At 36.6% G+C, this 22,949-nt stretch overlaps 1 protein-coding gene across 3 annotated transcripts in view; it reads left to right on the forward strand.

Annotated features, from left to right (window-relative positions):
• The first annotated feature begins 3,029 nt into the window (after positions 1 to 3,029).
• LOC131060162 (uncharacterized) overlaps positions 3,030 to 22,949 on the forward strand; it is a 59,622-nt gene continuing 39,702 nt past the window's right edge. Inside the window, exons 1-3 of one of the 3 annotated variants that reach the window (XM_057993299.2) lie at positions 3,030 to 3,417; positions 21,517 to 21,563; positions 21,653 to 21,755. In XM_057993299.2, coding sequence (XP_057849282.2) covers positions 3,178 to 3,417; positions 21,517 to 21,563; positions 21,653 to 21,755 — 390 coding nt within the window. In that variant the 5' untranslated portion in view covers positions 3,030 to 3,177. The remainder of the gene's footprint in view (positions 3,418 to 21,516; positions 21,564 to 21,652; positions 21,756 to 22,949) is intronic. The other 2 variants (XM_057993308.2, XM_057993295.2) reach the window with 2 other exon arrangements.

The following is a 22,949-nucleotide window of genomic DNA, read 5'->3' on the forward strand; positions in this document are numbered from 1 at the left end:
ACAAATTTTGTATAAATTTTTTAATTCTGTGATATGATTGGTTGAGGTAATTGAAAATTTGGATGCAATGAATGCATAAGTATGGTGGAGGAACTAATCAATTATTCAAATTATTTGATTTAATCATTAAACCATGTTTTGATAATTAATTAAATATATGAAGCATATTTGTTTAATTAACCCCTTTCCACATTTAAATAAATCAATGTTTATTTAAAATCTTAAAAACCCATCTCTCACATTAAATAAGTGTTATTTAAATCTCATCTCTCACATTTAAATAAATAAATATTTATTTAAATTCCTAAATCTCTCACCCACTTGCACTTTCTAGAAAATGCAAGTTGCAAGTCAAACCCTCATTCTAATTATATCTAAACCTCTATTATTAGCCTAATCACCTTTTAGTGGTTTGCACATTCTTAAACTAAAGGTTAACTCAAAATCCATCAACTCAAAACCTTTAAATGACTTCCTTTAAACTCTTCAAGCCATCAATGGTTTCCTTCTAGAGTCTTCAAGCCTTTAATGACTTTCTTTAAAGTCTTTAAGCCTTTAATGGTTTCCTTCTAAAGTCTTCTTAAGCCTTTAATAACTTCCTTCAAAACCTTCAAGCCTTTAATGACTTCTTTTAAAGTTTTTAAGCCTTTAATGGTTTCATTCTAGAGCCTTCTCAAGCCTTTCCTGTTTTCTCTCAAAGTCTTCAAGCCTTTAATGATTTCCTTCTAGAGTCCTTTTAAGCCTTTAATGGCTTCCTTCAAGTCTTCAAACATTTAATACTTTGTTCCTCTCTCATTTCAAGCCTTCCCTTGTTGACACTTTGTCAACATGTGATTGGCTTGAAGGAGAGCACATGGATTGAGGATCATCACCTCCTCAAGCAATCCTAAGTCTTCCTCGATCAACTCAATCACAACCCTTCATTTGCCCATTTTTCCTATAAATAGAGTTCATTCTTTCATTTTTGAGGGTCACACATGAGTTATCCATGCATCGTTATTTTGCTTAGATTTTGAATGATTTGTATTATGTTTTAGCTCTTCCACTAGTTGATATTAACACTTCATTTACATCCTTATTCTACACTTGATATAATCAACCATCTCCCATCCTCTATTTGACATCCTTTTGTGCTAGTGCTCATGCTGAGGGCATTCTTCACATAACAACGAGATCTTGAAGAAGAGGACAAGGAAGAGCCATGTCATAGGGAGCATCACGGGGAAGTTTAGTATTCATGTTTGTTTATTTATTTCCTAATTAGCTTCTTATACTAATTTTCTTTGATAATGCTTTGGATGGATATGATTTCATGTTTTGCTTATGGTTGAAAGCTCTCACTAACATTATTTCCTATTGGTTTAAGCTAATCTCCATTTTTACAGCGTTTCAATCAATAATTCAAATGTAATCAAAATTAAATTAAAAAATCATCTATCATTGACTTAATTTGCACTTCATACTTTATCATTGAATATATAAATATTGCATATTTACTAACTTGATATCTCTCTACGTACTTTACTTAGATTTTTCAAAATATAAGTATGCTAGTATAGGATGACATATCTTTCAACCACACCCAAAATGAATCAGTCATATTTATTGGTTAGACCTATTTAATATGATTCACCTAAATATCTTAAATAAAACTTAAAAAACTATATAATAACTTAAAAAAGTCTCGGATGGTGTCTGGGCAGATCTGGGACCCTGGTGGATCTCTTGTGGAGAGGTTCTATGTGTTCTCTCCTTTCCTTTGTCCTGAGGATTTGTTGTTGTTCTGGTTTTTCGAAGGAGCTTCTTTTTTCGGTTCTTCTTTGTCAGGCTACTCTCCTATGGAGGTGGAGAGTTGTTTTTGGTGTGAACCTTTGAGAGGGGTTTCTTGGCTCTTGTTCTTTTCCTCTCCTTGTCTGTTAGAGGTGACCATGTTTCCTATGGAGGTAGACATTTGGTGGAGGGGAAAGGGTTGGTTTCTGCTTGCTGTTGGAGAGTGCTGGTTGTTGTCTTTCTACTTCATTCTTCGTCCTGTAGAGGTGGAGCTCTTTCCTATTGAGGTGGAGAGATGGAATGTTGAAGATTTTCGACTTTTGGTGCTCCTCTTGCTGCTAGCTATGGATGCCTGTTTCTTCTCTAATGGGAGTCTCCTTGGGTGGGTCTGGAAGTTCTTTTTTCCAGACTCCCAGCTTGTCTCCTAGACTGGTTCCTTTTTGTTGTTTCTTGGTTTGGCCTCTCTCCTTCTGGTTTTTGGGGTCTTTGTTCCCCCTTTTTCTAGTTGTGGGTTCCTGGTTTATCCTATAGGTAGGCCTGTTGCTAATAGTTTTAAAGGGCCTAGTCTATCTTTCTGCTTTGGAGTTCTGAGCTCATCATTTAAGGTTGAGGGTGCCTGGCAAAACTCCTGGTTGCTGGTTTTGGGTTCCATTTTAAAACCCAGTTTGAAGGTTGAGGGAGCCTTTCAAAACCCCTATTGGCCAGATTCAAATTGTATGAATATCTACTGTAATCTGGTGTTGTTATTGAAGGTTAGGGGTACCTTTCAAAACCCTGATAATTGGCTGAGGGTGCTTGTTATACCCTCGATTATTATTGTTTCGTGCTATAGTTTGGAGCTGTAGCTTTGTTGGGTGTGACGTGACTATGCTGGTTGTTGTTGGTTTTAGTCATCTTTGCTAGATTTTGGCTGTAGTTTTTCATTGTTTATTTCTTTTAGCAGCCTGCTTTGTTGGGTTCTAGATCTCGATAAAATCTATTAAGTTTTAGATCCCTCCAAAACATGTTGTATGGGGTTTCGGGTCCCTTCAAAACCTGTTTTTCCTCTAATCAAAAACTTTATTAAAAAAAAAAAAACATTCACTCAAACTTCAATTAAAAATCAGCATATTGCACAACACAAATTTGAATTTGATGAAAGTTTTGAATAGTTTATTAAATTAATTCAATTTTCAGGCCAAACTCTGTCAAGGTTTAGAAAATCAAGCGAATCAAATTTGCCCATTCCCTTATTATATTTCGACTTTTTTGAGGTCCACATTTGCAGGTAAAATCAAAGGGCATGGATCATGTGGGAGTGGCTTAGCCACGTTTTTCAACTTTGAATTTGAGATAATCCTACTTCTTTTAGAAGCTCAAATTCGTAAAAGTTGTTGGTTCTGGCGCAGGAAACCATCTCAAAATACCATGGCTTCTTCCATTCTACTTCTACCACACAAACCACTGATACAGCCATCACACATTCAGTCACATTGTGCACGACTAAATCTCAGAGCCAATAGTAAATGTGTCTATCAATTTGGTAAGACTAGAAGCTGTGGAAGGTCTCTGACTGTGAGGGCAGCCAGTCAGGTAGATGCAAGCCCCGAGCCTTCAACATTGGTGGACAAACAAATTGTTACAGATTCGGAATTTTCAATTGGAAAGGTAATTAATTATAACCCTGTTTGGAGAATTTTTAAATCAATATACATCTTGCCTTTCATAGTGAGTTTGGAGGAACAGTGATATCTGAACCTCCCTCATTAAGGACATTGGGTGTTGTTTTGTCCAATTTCATGAAATCGAGTAAATAGGCTATAGTTAATTGAATTGAGGATATTGCAAAACTTATATTAGAGAATTCATTATATCGATACAAGAGATGAAACTGGCTCTACATTTTCAAGCAAGGGATTCCAGGATTAATGCTAGTAACGAGTTTTAAGCCGTATAACATCCGAAACGTAGTTCTCTTGAAATTAGACACATAAATTTCGAAAGCGCTCAATTACAGATTTCAATGTGAAATTTATGGCCCTCTTATGAATATGGTACTGACATTAAATCACCCAATATTTAGATTGTAAGAATCAGGGGAAATTTTTAATCTCGATACACCGAGATAATAGGAAAACTGCTTAGGAAGTTGTAAATATTAATTTTCAAGGTTTAATTCTTTAGAATTAAGACAGAGACCTTGCTCTTTAGTTAAATATAATCAATTCGTGAGAGGATTGTGGTAAACTATCCATCCTAAAACAGCATCTCACTATAAATTTAATAGTGCCACAATGCTATTCAGACCTTGATAATTATAAACTTTTTTTCTTGACAATATTTCTGGATTTGACTGTGTAAGCATTTTTCTCATCAATGTTTCGGATCATGCACATCTAGAGAAGGGAAATGACGATGAGAAAAAGTTTCACACAGTCAAATCCAGAAATATTGTCAAGAACATATCATGGACTCTGGATATTTCATGTCTTTAAATGATAAGCTTGTGAAATAGCTAAAATGCTAGCAAGAAAAGTAGAACGCTGTAGAAGCCAATTGGAAAAATGGAAAAAATCACCTTTTGTTAGAGCCATCTTCAGCCTCGTTAGCTTCATCTTGCTTCTTATTGTGTAATTCAGATAAACTTGCACGATAATTAGTGCTTGAGGACTACTTATTTCCTTGATCTGCTTCTAACCTCTTCACCTAGGGCTTCACTGATTTGAGTTGGCATTATTATTTTGAGATCGTTCTATTGAGGATTTGCTGCTCTTTGTTCTGGGAGTAAGCTCTTCTTTTCATCCAACAGCTCTGTGTCAACAGCCCGCTGTCTATTTAGCAAACTTTTGACACCGATCTTTAACTCTTCCAGGTCTCCTCAGGCAGCCTGGGGCTTGAGGAAACAATAGAAAGTAAAAACCTTACAGCTCAACAGTAGTGTTCCTTTTGAATGTAGCAGATTTTAATACGTTCCTTTCTTGACACTAATTTATACAATAGTAGGAGTGGCATTACATAACGATGATATAAAACAATATCATTCTTTAACTCACAAGTTGTCATCAGATTTAGTACGATTATGGCAAATTAAGGAGAAAGCCTTGCAGCTCTATTTAGAATTCACCTCCAAGCTGCAGTGCTCTTCAAACCCACTCCCCTGTGCCAGGTGTATCGCATGTCAATGATGAAAAGGATACAACTATAAATGAAAAATATATATACCAGGATAATTGCCACGATAAACTCTTACCAGTATGCCTTAAACTAAAACTTTCTATCTCTGCCTACAGAGAAGACCATCTGTCTTGCTATCAAAGGCCCTCTACCAATGACTGAATGTGACGAATTTGAAAACACGATGTAATGTCCCCACTTTGAAATAGAATTTAATGGCAAATAATCTAAGTTACCGGTTTGGGTTCGGAAGCGGGTTCGAAGACGTGAACCAGGTTCGTGCGTTTGGGCAATTTTTTTTTTGCCTTTTGGGTTCATGGGTTGGGTTCGTCTGTACATACGTACATACGCACACACACACATACACATACACATACACATACACATACACATACACACACACACACATATATATTATATGCAAAAAATTAAAGAAATATACAAAATTACAAATCTAAATACATTTAATAGTATGCTACTTCATCATTGATCAATGCCAAATGCCAATTCAATTGATAGTTCAGAATTTCAATAATATCATATTATGTCATATACTCATATACCATACAATATATATCAATGTATCATAGATTCATATGTCCAGGTTCACGATTCAAATGAAAATCATTACAATTACAAAATTGACAATAAAAAATAATAATTGTCTTCTATCTTCAATGTTCATCAATCATCAAAAGGATCTAGATCAAGATCATCATCATTTGCTCCAAGTTCAAATTCAAAATCATTTGAACCCAAACAAGTGCCACTCCCACTAGCTCCATGAGATGTAGGTATCTCATCATCATCATTTAAAGTGACTCTAACCAGATCATCAACAGTTGCATCCGAGTTGGTACACTTAGGGGTTACATCCCAAAGCTTCATTGCCCCTTCCTTATATTGTTGTCCCTTATGTGTTAGAAGACGCAAATTGGAATGAATATAAACCAAGTCTTCTGCTCTTTTTGAAGCCAACTGGTTACGCTTCACTGAGTGGATAAAGGAGTATGTACTCCAATTTGGTTCAGCAGCAGAAGAACTTGCAACCTGTTGAAATTGGAGAGAAAACCAACAAAACTTAAATTAAAAAAATGCAAAATAAATTAAAGAATGTTAAAACTTAAAAGCTAAAGTCTACAATACAAATGTTAATATTTAAAAGTAAAAAAACTTACTTGTGATAGTATCTTGATTGCAAGAGGTTGGAGGAGCATAAAATCTTGACCATGGAGGTACCACCATGTAACTCCATCCATTATTGGTCATTAATGGCACAAGGACTATGACTTCTTCTTGAGATAAACAAACCAAGCTCTTTACTAACATTGTCCACCACTTCAAAATCACTGTAGAGTCTAGCAAATGCCCGCTTGTACCCAGTAGCAACTTCAAAATCTCTATATGGTTTAGTTCTCCCTGGCAAAGAAATTTTTTCATTGCTATAGTACATGGGAGATAAAGCATGTGCAAGGGGGATGGCGTGGTCATCTTGTTCCACCGATGATCAATGATTTGTTCCACTTTTTTGAAAAATGCTTCTTGGGGGTCCTTGTCTCTTTTTGCTATTATGACTGAGATATTTTCAATCATGGTGTCCATGCCATCATAGACTTCCCTCAAACATGCTGCATCTGTATCAGTATACCTGAGCATACTCATGATAGGCTTGGTGAAATTTAATACATATTCCACATTATTCCACCAATTGAGATTCAAGATCAGTTACCTAACCTTTTGGGCCCTCAGTGAATTTGATTGCTTCCAAATACTCCATTGGTTACTAATAACCATGGCACTCAATGCCTCTTTCACCTTTAAAAGACGTCTCAACATTATTGTATGTGATGCAAATCGGGTCTCAGCAACCTAGGTTCATGTAAAAAATGTCAATAACACATTTAAAAAAATATAAAATAAAATTAAACATGGCATAAATAAAATATTATAATTATATAGATAAATTAAATTTACCTTCAGCAATTCCAACCTCGAGAAGCTCCTGAAAATGGCTTGTGACATTTGGATCTCACCCTCTTGGTAGATATCCTTCACCAACTCTATTTGCATGCCAATTGCTTGCATCACCAAGTTGAGGGAGTGTACGGTGCATGGTGTCCAAAAAATGTGTGAATATCTTGTTCAACCAAAGCACCTGCAGCCCTACAAACCTTTGCATTGTTTATGATGACTTGGATAACATTTTCATGTCCCATCATATCTATGCAATCAAAGAGGATTCCGGAAATGAATTCTACATCTTTGAGCTGCCCCTCACAATCAACTGCCCTAAAAAACATTGCCCCTTTGGGGGACACTGCAATAACATTTATCAATGGACGGTTTTTGCCATCCTTCCTGATGTTGTGACGTTTTCACACATCGCCCCATTGCAAATGGGGACCCCCACCTTTTGCTTAGATTAGGTGTGTTAGTTTTCTTAGTGTCTTTAGTTGTTAACCTTTGCTAATGAGTAAGAGATGTCAGGTTGAGGTCATGTTGCAAAATTGCTTGAGGATAGAGGTTGTCAATGAGGATAGGAAGTCTCTTGTGGATCAACCTAGGTTGATAGGAAGTCAAATTGCTTAAGTTCAAACTTAACTCTTAATGATGAGAAGGAGATTCAAAATCTAACTTCCAAAGATGAGAGTTGGTAAAGGAGAGCTGTTCATCAACCCAAGTTCGTTGGAAGGATGAAACCTAGGTGCTGAAAGATGTAACTTGCATGATATAAAGTTCGCTGGGAAAGAAAGAGAGGTAAGAACGCTAAAGCAAAGGAGTAAAACTTCTAAGTTGTAACGGTAAGGGTTGGAAATCATCAAATCAAAATCAAACCTCTAAACAAGCAAGTTGAAGCCAAGTTAAAACAAATTCCAACCTACATAGCTAGAGGTTGAAATCATTAAGTATCAAAACTCGAACCTCCAAAAGGACAAGCTAAACAACTAAGGCGAATTTCCCAAAAGATGACAAAGCGAACCAACTTAAGGTGAAAATCTCAAGTCGCATGGATGAGGGTTGAAAAGATGAAAGATGAGACTTTCAACTCACATGGATGGAGGTTAAAATCTAAGTCTTAGAGGATCGAACCTCCAAGCATCAAGGTTAAAATCATCAAGTCAAAATTGAACCTCTAAGGGAAGGCGTTGGATGAAGGGTAAGGCGAATCTGAAAGAGATCTGAACATAAACAGCTGGGAAGTGAATGAAATCGGCCTTTTCACAAAAGTGAGAACATAACCCTCACAAGTCACAAAGATGGATGTTCAAAATCATCAAGCCCCAAAATCCGAACCTCTAGACATGTAAGGTTGGTGGGATTGTTAAAAGGATAAGTAGTGCGAATTGAAATCAACACAAGGAATTTTTACAAGGAAGATCGCTGAAGTTGAAAGAGTGATGGATAGAAAGATGAAGTTCGCTAGAAAGAGGATGAAGGGTGAGTTCGCTGGAAAGAGGATGAAGGGTGAGTTTGCTGATCAAAGAAGATGGCAAGATCGAACCTCCAAGGATGGGAGTCGAAAATCATTAAGATAAGAATCGAACCTCTAAGGATGGGAGTTGAAAATCATTAAGATAAGAATCGAACCACTAAGGATGGAAGTTTGAACCTCCAAAGATGAGGGTTAAAAGTCATTAAGAACCTCTAAGCAAATAGGTTAAAACAAATGAAGCGAATCTCAACTTGGATGGATAGAAGTTGAAAAGATGTAAGTCAAAAGAAATGAGGTTTGGAATGAAGGGAGAATTTCGCCAAAATCAAGAAGTAAAAATAACATCTCCCAAGCATAAGACTTCCAAGTTACAACGGTGAGGGTTGAATTAAGTAAACAAAATCAAACTTCCAAGCATGAAAATTAAAACACTTGAGTATCAAATTCGAACCTAGAGGGATAGAGGTTGAAAATTATTTAAGTCAAAATCGAACTTCTAAACATGTGTGTTGTGTTGGCAATTTGGAGGAATTGATTATGTGTTAAATTGATGTTTTGTCATTGATGTCAACACTAGCTGTTTTGCTGTCTACCGGCTTTCGGTAGAGTGGTTGGACTATGATATTGATTTGGAGACCATCTCCGGTATTCTCCGATTTGGTCCGGCTTGTGGTATTGGCTTGGATTGGTTATTCATGTGTTCCTGATGCGTATCACATTCAGTTTGTTCGGGATTTGATGATTTGGATGCCATCATTTGTTCTAGTAAGCCTTTTGGTCACCGGTAAGGGTTTTACCGGCAACATCTTTTGATGAATCCGATTAGTGGTGTTGGTGCGGCTTCTAGAAGGTTATCAGGATGTTGATGGTTATCATGTTCGTGTTCCAGTTGATCGTGGTGTTTCATTTGGCTTATGGCGACCTATTTTGGGTCCGATGTTATGCTAGGTTATGGACCGGTTTGGGTAACGTGTTGGTTGATGCTTCCGATGCGTCACCAGTTGGATTTATTGTTTGGATTATGTTGTTTCGGTCTTAGGCCGACTTGGTTTATCATTGGTTTGCAAGATTATGTAACGGATCTATTGTATTATCTTTTAGGTGGCCGACCTAATTGTTTAGGTCCCAGGTTGGTATAAATATAATGTAAGATCTCTTTGTAGATCATGGTATGTGGGTTTATGGATAGAGGATTATCTGTGTGCGAATAATGTTGTAACCATATGCAGAGGTTATGGTCGATCATAGGTGATCGAATTGGGTTTGTGAAAGAGGTTTAAGACCTTCGGTATTGAGCTTAACTAGAACTGTACTCAGGCATAGGAGATGCTATTCTTGCAGTTTATTCTTATTTCCGGATTGTAGTATGAATTTCTTTGTAGTCAGTGAGGCTCCTTTTGTGATGAGCAGTGTGCCTTTCTGCATGTGTAGGCCCCTCTTATTGTAATCAAATACTTACTGCAGAAGTATTATCTGACTGTGGGTAGGCTTCCCACTGTGGTTTTTCCCTTTACCGGGTTTTCTACGTACAAATCTTGGTGTCGTGTTGTGGATGGTTGGTTAATTATTCTGTAATTTATTTTTATGCTTAACTGTTACATCTGCTATTTCGGTATTTGGTTTATGCATTCCGGTAGAAGGTTCTGTGAGCATAAAATTTTATAATCTGTTGACAACTGATTCACCTCCCCCTCTCAGTTGTCCACCGGTTATCCTAACAATTGGTATCAGAGCTTGGTCCTCTTTTGCAGAAGCTTAATCGCTTGAGGAAGATCCTATGACAACTAATAATTCAACTACTTCTGTTTTCCAGAGAGAAACCCCTAAGCTTGATTTAACAAATTACAGAGTATGGAAGATTCGGATGGAGACTCATTTGAGATGTATTGGGAAAGAAATCTGGGAGATCATGGAGAAAGGCTATACTCCTTATAATCTGACATCTGACAATCCTCCTTCGGCAAGCCTGGATAAGGACATTGAAAATGATTGTAGAGCTAGAGAAGCACTCTTGAGCGCACTATCTGATCAACAAATTATGGGATTAACTGACCAATCTAATGCGAAGGCTATATGGGATAAGTTGGAAGCTTTGAATGAAGGTGACCCTATTGTTAAAATTGCTAAACTTGATGGTTATCGGGTAAGGTATGAGAACCCGAAGATGGAAGAAGATGAAAGGATTGCTGCTTTCATGGAAAGAGTTAATGAAATTGTAATGGGAATTCAGTGCTGTGGTGGATCTCTGAGCGAAGATGAGATTGTTTTTAAAGTTTTGAGAGCTTTGCCACTGGCTTACAAGATGAAGGCTACTGCCATTAATGAGCTGAGAACAATGGCTAACACTTCTGTTAATCGGGATACTTTGGTTGGAAAATTGTCTGCTTTTGAGCTTGAAGAATTTGGTCCTCAAGGAGCTGCAAAGATTGAATCTTCTTTTCATGCACCTACATCATCAACCGACAAGAGTGATTGGAAAGCTTTATATGCGAAGGAACTGGATGAAATGAAAAAAGAAGATGAAGAGTTTGAGCAACTGGAAGCCCTATTTGCTAGAAGAGTACCTAAAGGTCATGCTAGAAGTAAGTATAAAGGAAAATCACCTTTTAAATGTTTTGCATGTAATAAGATAGGTCATTTTGCATCTAGATGTCCTGAGAGGAATTCAAGATTTGAAGAGAAAGCGAGAAGATCTTTTAGGCCTAACCATGATTATCAGAGCAAGCATAAGTACAAGAGAAACAAAGACAAATCATGTTACTATGCGGATGAGGAAGGTGTAACTGATTCTGATGATGAATCGGCATAAGATTCTGCTAGTGGATCCAGTAGTGGTAAGGAATGGGTATTTTTGGCTATTAAAGAAGATGCTTCGGTACCTGTTATTCAAAATGAGGAAAAGGCCCTTGCTGCTAAAGTTGAAGACAAGGATGAATGGGTCATGGACAGTTGTTGTTCACATCATATGACTGGAGATAAAAAGAAGTTTTTATCTTTGCAATAATTTGATGGTGGACTGGTTAGATTTGGAGATGACAAAGCATGCATGATTAGAGAAAGAGGAACTATATCATTGGATGGTAAGCATAATACTGATAATGTTTATTATGTTGAAGGTTTAAGGCATAATCTTTTGAGTGTAGGACAGTTGGTGGATAAGGGATTTCAATTACAGTTCAAGGATGGAAAATGCAAAATCATTAATAGATTTGGTTTGGAGAGTGCAACCGATACACAGACTAAAGGTAACACCTTTCATTTGAACTCCGGTGAGAAGACATGTTTGATTGCACAAATTGATGAGAGTTGGCTATGGCATAAGAGGTTGTGTCATGTGAATTTTGATTGCATTGTAAAGATCAGTTCAACTAAGGTTGTTAGAGATATACCTAAGATTGTGAAGCCCTATAATCCGGTATGTAAGGAATGTCAATTGGGAAAGCAGGTCAGAACTTCTTTTAAGAGTATTCAAGGTAAATCTAAAGATGTTCTTGATCTTATTCATACTGATTTATGTGGTCCTGCTAGAATAAAGAGTTTTTAGGGTGATAGATATTTTATGCTAATCATTGATGACTATTCTAGAATGATGTGGGTTGCTTTTCTGAAAGAAAAATCTGAAGCTTTTCAAAAGTTTAAGATCTTTGAAGCTAAAGTTGAGATAGAGACATTGTTGAAGATTAAATGCTTCAGGTCAGATCAGGGTGGTGAATTCACATCCAGTGAATTTAACAGTTATTGTGAGAAGCATGGGATAAGGAAACAATTGTTTGCTCCCGGGACACCTCAGCAGAATGGTGTTGTGGAAAGAAAGAACAAAACTATCTTGGATGCGGCTAGAACTATGATGATGGAAGCTAATCTGCCTCATATCTATTGGAGAGAAGCTGTGAGCACGACGGTATACACATTCAACAGAGTTCATATCAAATGAGACACCGGTAAGACACCTTATGAGTTATGGTTTGGTCATACACCTTCAGTTAAGTATTTTAGAATCTTTGGTAGTAAATGCTATATCAAAAGAGATGATTCCATTGGAAAGTTTGATCCTAGATGTGATGAAGGGATATTTCTTGGTTATTCTAATGAAAGCAAAGCATACAGATTTTATCAAGAGATTGCAGAGAATTGTGGAGAGTGCTAATGTCAAGGTGGATGAGTTGTACAAAGGTCAAATCAGAACTTATGAGAGAGAACCGGAAGTGGAGATGATCATAACTGAACCGGTAGCACCTGTACCGAAGCAGGATGTTGAACTAGTTACTCCGGCAGCATCAGAAAATTCAACAGTGACTGAAGATTAGAGCAGGGAAATAGAATGTCAGAAGACTCCTCGCTATGTAAGGTTAAATCATTCAGAAGATTAGATAATTGGAGACAAGAATAAAGGAGTAATGACAAGAAGAAGGTTGGCAATTGATGAGGTATGTTTAATTTCTCAAGTTGAACCGACATCGGTTATTGAAGCTTGTAAAGATGAATGTTGGATGAAAGCTATGGAAGAGAAATTAGATCAGATTGAAAAGAACAACACATGGACTTTAGTTCCCCGACCTAAAAATAAGTATGTTATTGGAACTAAATGAGTTTTTAGCAACAAATTGAATGAAGATGGACAAGTTGTGAGGAATAAGGCTAGATTGGTATGTAAAGGATATTCTTAGAAAGAAGGAATTGATTATGATGAGACTTTTGCTCCGGTAGCTAGGATTGAAGCTGTAAGATTATTTCTTGCCTATGCTGCCCATAAGAAATACAAGGTTATCAGATGGATGTTTAATGTACATTTTTGAATGGAGATCTTGAAGAGGAAGTTTATATTGAGCAACCTGATGGTTTTTCGCTTTCAGATGATAAAAACATGGTTTGCAGGTTAAGGAAAGCGTTATATGGATTGAAACAAGCCCCTAGAGTTTGGTATGCAAGATTGGACAAATATCTTTTGAAGCTTGGTTTCACTAAAGGTAATGCTGACAGTAACTTATATTATAAGATCACTGATGTTGACGTATTGGTTGTTGAAGTATTTGTTGATGATATCATTTTTGAAGGTGAGGATAAATTATGCATGGAATTCTCTGAAAATATGAAGAATGAATTTGAGATGTCTATGATTGAGGAGATGAAATTCTTCTTAGGTTTGTAGATTACTCAGAATGATAAAGGTATTTTCATCTGTCAAACTAAGTATGCTAGATAGTTGTTGAAGAAATTTGGTATGGAAAATTCTAAACCGGTTGGTACCCCTATGGTTACAAGTGAGAAATTGACAAAGAAAGATGTATCAGCTCTGGTAAATCCTACAAGGTACAAATCTATGATTGGAGGTTTGTTATATCTGACTCAGACTAGACCGGATATAATGAACGCTGTTTGTATTGTATCAAGATATTAGAGTGATCCTAGAGAGAATCATGAGTGTGCAGTGAAAAGGATTTTTAGGTATTTGCAAGGAACAACCGAGTATGGTTTGTGGTATTCTAAAGATGATGACTTTACACTGTGCATGTATAGATGCTGATTGGGCTGGAGATGTTGATGTCTGGAAGAGCACATCCGGTGGAGCGTTCTTTCTTGGAAAGAAACTTGTTTCATGGATCAACAAGAAGCAATCATGTACTTCTTTATCTATTGCTGAATTTGAGTATGTTGCTGCTGTTACTAACTGTACACAAGTTTTATGGATGAAGCAAATGTTGAAGGATATAAGGGTTGATTGTAATGAACCTGTAGTTATTCACTGTGATAACTCTGCTGCTATTGATATATCAAAGAATCCGGTATTTCATTTTAAGAATAAGCACATTTCTATCAAGTATAATTTTTTGAAGGAGAAGGTGGAAGCAAATGAAGTCAGACTGGTTTATGTGAACACTAAAGAGAAGATTGTAGATATCTTCACTAAACCTTTGCCTAAGGAATCATTTGAGTACTTCAGAGATAGATTGGGAGTTTCTACCCCTCCGGTAGAGACTTGAGTGATGCTGATTGACATCAATCCGGTATGCATTTATCAGTGCTATCATTCATTCCGGATTGATGTGTTGATGCTACTACTCAGGGGGAGTAGTCAGCTGTGTGGTTCAGAGGTTTTATGATTTTTCTTTGATGTTTATGTTAGATTTCTGGCATTGATGTCAAAGGGGAGATATATATGTGAAAAACAGAGCTTTACTGTGATATCATTCTCAGGGGGAGTTTGGTTTTTGGTTAAGAACTTCATTGTCATATCATCTTGAAGAGTTTGTTGGATGTCTTCCATTGGGGGAGACTTGTTTGACATTTTCTTGGCACTTGGATGTTTTTCACATCTAGTGTTGCCATCAATGCCAAAGGGGGAGATTGTTGGCAATTTGGAGGAATTGATTATGTGTTGTCATTGATGTCAACACTAGCAGTTTTGCTGTCTACCAGCTTCCGGTAGAGTGGTTGGACTATGATATTGATCTGGAGACCATCTCCGGTATTCTCCGATGTGGTCCGGTTTGTGGTATTGGCTTGGATTGGTTATTCATGTGTTCCTGATGCATATCACATTCAGTTGGTTCGGGATTTGATGATCTGGATGCTATCATTTGTTCTAGTAAGCCTTTTGGTCACCGGTAAGGGTTTTACCGGAAGCATCTTTTGATGAATCCAATAAGTGGTGTTGGTGCGGCTTCTAGAAGGTTATCAGGATGCTGATGGTTATCATGTTCGTGTTCCAGTTGATCGTAGCGTTTCATTTGGCTTATGGCAACCTATTTTGGGTCCGGTGTTATGCTAGGTTATGGACTGGTTTGGGTAATGTGTTGGTTGATGCTCTTGATGCATCACCGGTTGGATTTATTGTTTGGATTATGTTGTTTCGGTCTTAGGCCGACTTGGTTTATCATTGGTTTGTAGGATTATGTAACGGATCCATTGTATTATCTTTTAGGCAGCCGACCTAATTGTTTAGGTCCCGGGTTGGTATAAATATAATGTAAGATCTCTTTGTAGATCATGGTATGTGGGTTTATGGATAGAGGATTATCTATGTGCGAATAATGTTGTAATCATATGCAGAGGTTTTGGTCGATCATAGGTGATTGAATTGGGTTTGTGAAAGAAGTTTAAGACCTCCGGTATTGAGCTTAACCGGAACTGTACTCAGGCATAGGAGATGCTATTCTTGTAGTTCATTCTTATTTCTGGATTGTAGTCTGGATTTCTTTGTAGTCAGTGAGGCTCCTTTTGTGATGAGCAGTGTGCTCTAGGTAGTGTGCCTTCCTGCATGTGCAGGCCCTTATTGTAATCACATACTTACTGCAAGAGTATTATCTAATTGTGGGTAGGCTTCCCACCGTGGTTTTTCCCTTTATCGGGTTTTCCACGTACAAATCTTGGTGTCATGTGTTGTGGATGGTTGGTTAATTATTCTGTAATTTATGTTTATGCTTAATTGTTACATCTGCTATTCCGGTATATGGTTTATGCATTCCGGTAGAAGAATCTGTAAGCTTAAAATTTTATAATCTGTTGACAACTGATTCACCCCCCCCGTCCCCACCCCCCTCTCAGTTGTCCACCGGTTATCCTAACAAGTTGAACCCAATGATAAAATGAATTTCAACTTAGATTGCTAGAGGTTTGAAATTGTTAATTTCAAAAATCAAACCTCCAAGGATACAAGTTAAACAATTAAGACAAAATTGAAGGAGAATAAAGGTGATTTTGAAAGTTTTAATATGCTAAGTCGTTCTTCAAAGGAAGCTTAAAAAAATTGCGGCTTTGTTAAGTGGCAAAACATTTTATTTTTATTAACAAAGTTGGCCTTCCTAGAAACATGAACAGATGTGACTCTTGAACTCCAAATCGTATAAGTAAGAGGAGAAAGGTTTTGTGAACCACACAAATGCAAGTACAAATCATAAACCTTTTGATCATTAAATCGCCCAGCAGGTTCCATTTGAAGAAGTTCGCTCAGCACATTGGAAGGGAGAAAATCGCTTGAAGATAGCAACATTGTTGAAGGTAAAAGAGTTTGCTGGCCTCAAATTCGTCTTCATCAGCATCAGCAATTCATGCACTACAAACTGAAAATTTCAAGTGTTGCGAATTTACATTGGGGAAGCATTACTTGAAGAGGGGAGTTCGAACATCAACTTGTGGAAGAAGGAGCTGAATGGCTGGTCAAAGACCAAAGACTCAAGGGTTTTAACTTTGATTTCTGAGTCTGAATAAAAATTCAGTCATCTCTTTGCTCAGAAATCTAATTTCAGAACTTAATAATCAAGAGGCAAGACTCAGAATTTTATAAGTATTAATCAGATTTAAGATTATAGCATTCAGGTCTTGGGGTATAAGTTGTATGTATCATCATAATATCTCCAAAATTTGATTAATTTAAGTTCTGATTTCATACAGTTAAAAGTATTCATACTATTTGATAAAATATCAGAACTTAGCAACATAAGCATAATTCAATTTTAAAGCATTCTAACTTCAAGATTCTTGCATGAACATGTCAGGGAAAGATACACAAGGCAACTTGGAGAAGGCGAAGTGTCATCATAAAAGAAGGTTGAAAGCTTAAAGAGTACTACAACATCAACACATTTGAGCTAAGTCAACAAGGAGATCCACACATTGAAGTCCAGCTCAACATTCCAAGGGATGCACGTACTTCACATTGCAACATGAAGGTCATCAACATGATAGAAGATACTTCAAAGATGCACGAAGGAGGATACATGTCACATGGTTTCCAAAGGATAAAGTCCACATTTCAAGACAACAACATGCTCCAAGTCCAAGGCAAAGAAGTTCGAGATCAAAGAAGGTTAAGGAACAAAGTATTTCAAGATTCTAAGGTTGAGATTGTGAATGCATCACAAGGACGAAAATTTCCAAGTTAGTGAACGTGATCAAGGAATAAAGATAGTTTCAGAAGAAGCTGAGGTGGCATCCTATTCGCATTCAAGCCAATCAATTTACTTCCACATCAGCAAGTCCAAGTTCAATGAACCTGATTCATCTCATGGTGGAGCAAGTGACACATGACGCCTCATCAAATACTATTTTATGTACCTAACCTCAATTCTCATTGGTTAGAATTTACATTGTTCCACGACTGTTGGGGACGAGGAGACCGGGGGACAAAGGGAAAAAGTTTTGGGGACAGGAAGACTTGGGCCTTGGGGGGGGGGAAACGCGTTTCCGTGGAACACTAAGAAATCAAGATGGACACGTGTCCAATTCATTGTAATAATCTTATTGGCCAGAAGGAAGTTTGTTGTAACAAACCCTAATTAGGGTTTTATTGTAAAATCTCGGCCATTGATCTTAGATCGATTTGAGCCATTCATTGTAAAGATCTATCTATATAAGGCTCAATATTCTCTTTTGTAAAGGTTAATAGTGAATAGAATGGTAGAATAGTTAGTGGTGAATAGTCAATAGATAATAGCTAGTTGGCAATTAGAATAGAAGTTTAGATTAGAAGAAGGCAAAGATTGTTGCCAAGATCTTGTTGTAAAGAACATACGATTTCATTGAAGTTATGGTGAATTAATGTGTCATTCCAACAAGTTGCATGGTCTCTACTTCTCATTTGCTTTTGTGTTGATTAGATGAATGAAAGAAATTGTGAATGATTGATGATGGAATTCATATATCCATACCACTAGCAATTTGCTGATTGTAAGTTTGCCTTATGTGGTCAACTGGAATCCTTGAATGAGCTTAAATTCAATTGCTATTCGTACCTTGATATGCATCACCTTGATGGTATCCTTGTTAGTGATAGTGATTTGAACATTATTTCGCTCTCCCTAGAAGATTGCACTAGCTTTGTGGAGTTGTTCATTGATGGCGAGATAGAGCTTGGTTGAAGTTCACCCAATTGTTCATTGCTCTTGAATTCTTAGGATTAGAATAGACCCCTCAAACCCTATGTCTTTTGCCATTTATTTTTCAATCAAGTATATAGGATCTAAGTTCCAGCGATTCAAGCATTCAACAATTCAATGTAAGTTCCCTTGTGATTCCAGCATAATCACATCAAACCAACGAGGTTATCCACTCGTCGTGACCTGACTTATAAGAACCTTGGAGTTGTCTCAAGTGATCCTTATGCAAATCTTCAGCATTTGAGAAACTTTGATCAAGAGAGGATAAGATACTTTGGGGTATTTTATTCTGTGTTCACATGTGCATGAAAATCACATCAACACTTCCATCCATCAGAAACAATAGAAACACCCAATTCAACCCAAGAATCTCTAATCGGTTTCAATGATTGGTCTACAAAATTCTCCTCTCTTGCCAATAAGGTGGTGTGCACCTTTTCATACCCAGGACTTGTGAAACTAGTAGGTGCATTATTGATTGCCGTTAACATCGCTCGCCAATTCGGTGATCTTACCAAGTTGAAAGGAAGATCATTGGCATAGAGGCAACATGCAATATTTTGCTCTGCAATATCTCTTGATTCCATTTTGAATGCTTTGTCCAATGGGCCTCTTTTGCGGGAAAGAAAGGAATTTTCTACTTCATCTTGCATAGCGGGTATCTCCAAGAAAGGGTGATGGGGGGCCTCTTCTGGTAGTGTATGATCATCAAGTAAAGTCATTGGTGTTTTGCTTGCAGATGGATTAGCTCTTAGTTTTTTTCTTGTTATAGATTGATCAACATCTACCCGTTCTCTAATTAATGCTGCTATTTGTGTTGCAGACAACCCTTTCTCATCTGGCTCTACACACATTTTAATCCCTTTCCTAGAAGGGCCACAAAAGTGACGTCTCACTCGATAATACGAGCACCTATAATTGGTTTTACAAAAATTACAAGTCCATTCATATCCCCCACCTCCTGGAAGTTGTTGATTTATTGTAGTATATATAATTCCATAAAGGAGATCCTCTATCAACTTTAAATTTTTGGTTTTGAGTCTTGTAACCCCCACCCACTGAACTCAAACTTGTTGCCATTTTGTTTTTTTACTATCATAAGGAATTAAACATTTTTAAATTAGAAAAAAAAAAAATGCAATATTATATAATGTAAAAGCTAATATAAGTATGAAAAAATATTATAAAAAATAATAGAACTTGTTTATCTTTTTCAGAATTACAAAAAAAAAACTTGAAATTTTTTAAAAATTCTTCAAAAACTTGAAAAAATTCGTCAAAAGATCAAAGAATAGGGATAAATGCTTACCTTAAGTGCTTGAATCTTCTTTGTGCAAGCTCTCCACCTTCGTCAAGCACTCCAAGAACAATCTCCTTCGAAAATAATCCCTTGCCCTTCAAAATACCAATACGAAACCAAGAGAGAATAGATGAGAAAATGAAGTTGTTTTAGGTCTCAAATGTATTTAGCAATGGGCGGATTAGGGTTTTTTGCTTTAAAAAGGCAAAATTTTATTTAAAAGTCACTTTGATGTAACTTAACCAGCTGGTTGCCTGGGTTCACTTGGGTTCGCACCTGGGTTCTCCTGGGGCCGGCCGGCTGGACCAGGCACGAACCCACACGGACCTAGTCTGTATTAGGGGCCTCAAACAGGGGGACCCGGCAACTTAGCAAATAATAATTTTAAATTCACAAGAATAAAAATAAAATTAAAATAAAAATATAAGAGAATATAATTAAATATAATTAAAATTTAATTAAGTTAATGAATGGTCAAAAGACATGGAATGAAAAGTTGTGACTCCCTCAAACATGAGATATAAAAGGGAGAAGGGTATCTCATTTGCGAGGGGATGATTTGGGAATTAGAAGTGCAGTTTTGACTTAAAGGTTGTGTCCCTTTCAAAGGACAGAAATAAAGAAGAGTTGCACTCTTTCAAAGGGTGCTAATGGTGAAAGGGTGTGTCTCTTGCCAAAGGGCATCCGTGATGAAGAGTTGTTACCTGTTCCTCACATTGAGAGATATAAATGGAAGGAATCAAAAGCATCCAGGGACATGACCATCGATCCAATCAGATCAGAACTGTTATTAAGTTACAGGAATTGGCAGCCTCCTAGTAGGGGACATTACACACGACTCCTTCCTTGAGCTCTGGTTTGACCTCTTTAGTTCACTACTGGCAGCCAAACATTAAGAATTAGACTTGCTGGTAACTCTTCTCAGAACTCTATCTCCTGAAATACTTGCTTGACAGAATGGCAAGAAATCCCGAAAAACAAAAGATTCATGTAACATAATGGTTTGAATGCAAGAGCTGATCTGAAAGAAAGACAAGTGGCATCATTTTCTTCCCCAACTTACTATGTCATGGTCCTTTGTTGTACTTGTGCTTGGGTATTTAGGGTTTGCATTAATTTGCCATAATTTTATTTTATTATTTCCATTGTAGGATTTATATCACGGTGTTAGCCTTGTAACATAATATTTACTGATTACAACATTTACCTTATCATGTCCAAGACTAATTCTTCAGTAGGCAAGTACACTGACCTAGCAAAATTATGTATTTTTCATGCAGAATATACTTTTCTATGCTTTGCAGATATCATGGGCGTTATATTTATTTGTCCAAGGGATTTAAAACTAAAATATCACATTTGTGATGTTGAATTCTAAAGACTGGCCATATCAATAACCAAGTAAAATGTCAACCTGAGGCTATGCAAGAGATTTCTGGAATACGCTCTGTTTAAATTTTTTTCATCAACGTTTTGGATCATACTGCATGATCCATCATCAGGATGAAAGAAGAGAGCAGAGTATGATCCAAAATGTTGGATGAAATTTTTTTACACAGCGTATTCCAGAAATTTCTTGCAAATCTTTATGGACTGTGGAAACTACATGAATTTAACCTGAGGCTACTGAAAAGATTTTGTAGTGATTCATGCAACTTGACGAAAAACCATAAAAATAGAAGCATTTTCTTGATTTAGTTTGTGTAGCATCTACACAAGGTCTAGCCTGTGCAGTGTATGAACTGGATAGCACATTAGTGCCACAGATATATGAGGTTTCTTCATAAATAACAATGTGAAACTATAAAAGAAATAGCAGATAAATAGCAAATTTAATTGGATCTATAGACAAATTTCATTGCTTACCTTCTACTTCTATGAGTTTTGACTATTTTGGTGTTTAAAGTTAGCAATTGATGTGATTTCTGACATGATCAATTTTAAGGATTCAAAGTTATTTTCTAATTGTTTTTTCTGATATCTAGGTATCTTTTGGTGTTGTTGGATTAATAGCAGGCACTTCGTTACTTTCGTAAGTGCTCCTTGCTTAGTTCAGTCTTTTATTTTTAGATGCTATTGTGTTTGATGCTTTACATTTCTACTTTGTAAATTAAATTTCAGGTATGGCTTTGGAGCTTACTTCAACATATTACCAGGATCAGAGTGGTCTGCACTAATGCTTACGTATGGATTCCCATTGGCAATTATAGGCATGGCTCTAAAGGTAGATCTTATTTACTTGATTGTGCATGATTATGCAATGCTAACCTTGCAACTAGCGATTTACTTCATCTCAATTTACTTTGTTCATCCTATATAGAACATAGCTAAATTTGTTGCTTTTTTTTTTTAGCTTTTGCGCTTTAGCTTGGATATTTCACTTTGTGACCAGACAAAATACTGAACTTTGTTTGGTTGGAATCATTCTCGTCCTCTCCATTTGTCTGACATGTATCTTTTTCATTCAACCATGGGGTGTCTCAAAATTCATTGTTTACTTGGGCATTATTTTTTCATGAATTTGGATGTAAATATCAATTTTATTATAATGCGTGTCTATGTTATACATAGACAAATATACACACACACATATGTGCACATATACATATATACTTATATGATATATGTACAGACACACATCTATAGTCTATCATGCCATGCAAACAATTGTTGAGCCTATCACAATGCTTTTAATTGGTTGGCTGTTTCCCTGACTAGGAGAAAAGTCTTCTAATAATCAGATGTTATTTTAATCTGTTTGCAATCACCAGCAGATGAAATTGTATTCTGATATATGAATCTGTGAAGTTCATAACCATGATTCATCCTATCCTGTTCAATGGAAATAATTGCTATTAACTTGAACAATGCACCATGCGTGTATATACTAGATTCTGTCCAGAATGATTGCTTATGAAATCCGGTAAATAGAAGCAATCATCAATTGCATGTCTTTAAATACAAGCCCTATCTTCCTACATCGGCTAACATTCTAATGTGTCTTGTTGGACATTCACTGGTCTGTCTCCCGTCTTTGTATAATGGTTAGCTTCTAGAAATGCAAAATGCTTTCAGTTTGTTTGTTTTTTCATATACATCTGTTAAATGGAGTATCGAAAATGCTATTTTTACGAAGGCACACATAATGCTTACAAAATTTTGTGTTTCTCTCTAAAGTCTTCCTATTCTAAGTGGCAATCTTTCTCTTCTACTCTACAATGACAGTAGTAGATAGATAATGGTTGTGTTATGTTGTTCATGGTTTCATACTCAGGAGTCTTTATTTTCATCAAATTGTCAATTTCATGCAACATCCTTGTTGAATATCTTTTATACATGGTGTTTTCAATACTTCTCTATCATTTCAAATTGTAAAATGTTCAATTTCCTCTGCATATTTTTACTTAAGATTTTTTTG

This window comes from Cryptomeria japonica, chromosome 1 (assembly GCF_030272615.1).
Source record: "Cryptomeria japonica chromosome 1, Sugi_1.0, whole genome shotgun sequence".
NCBI lineage: Eukaryota > Viridiplantae > Streptophyta > Pinopsida > Cupressales > Cupressaceae > Cryptomeria > Cryptomeria japonica.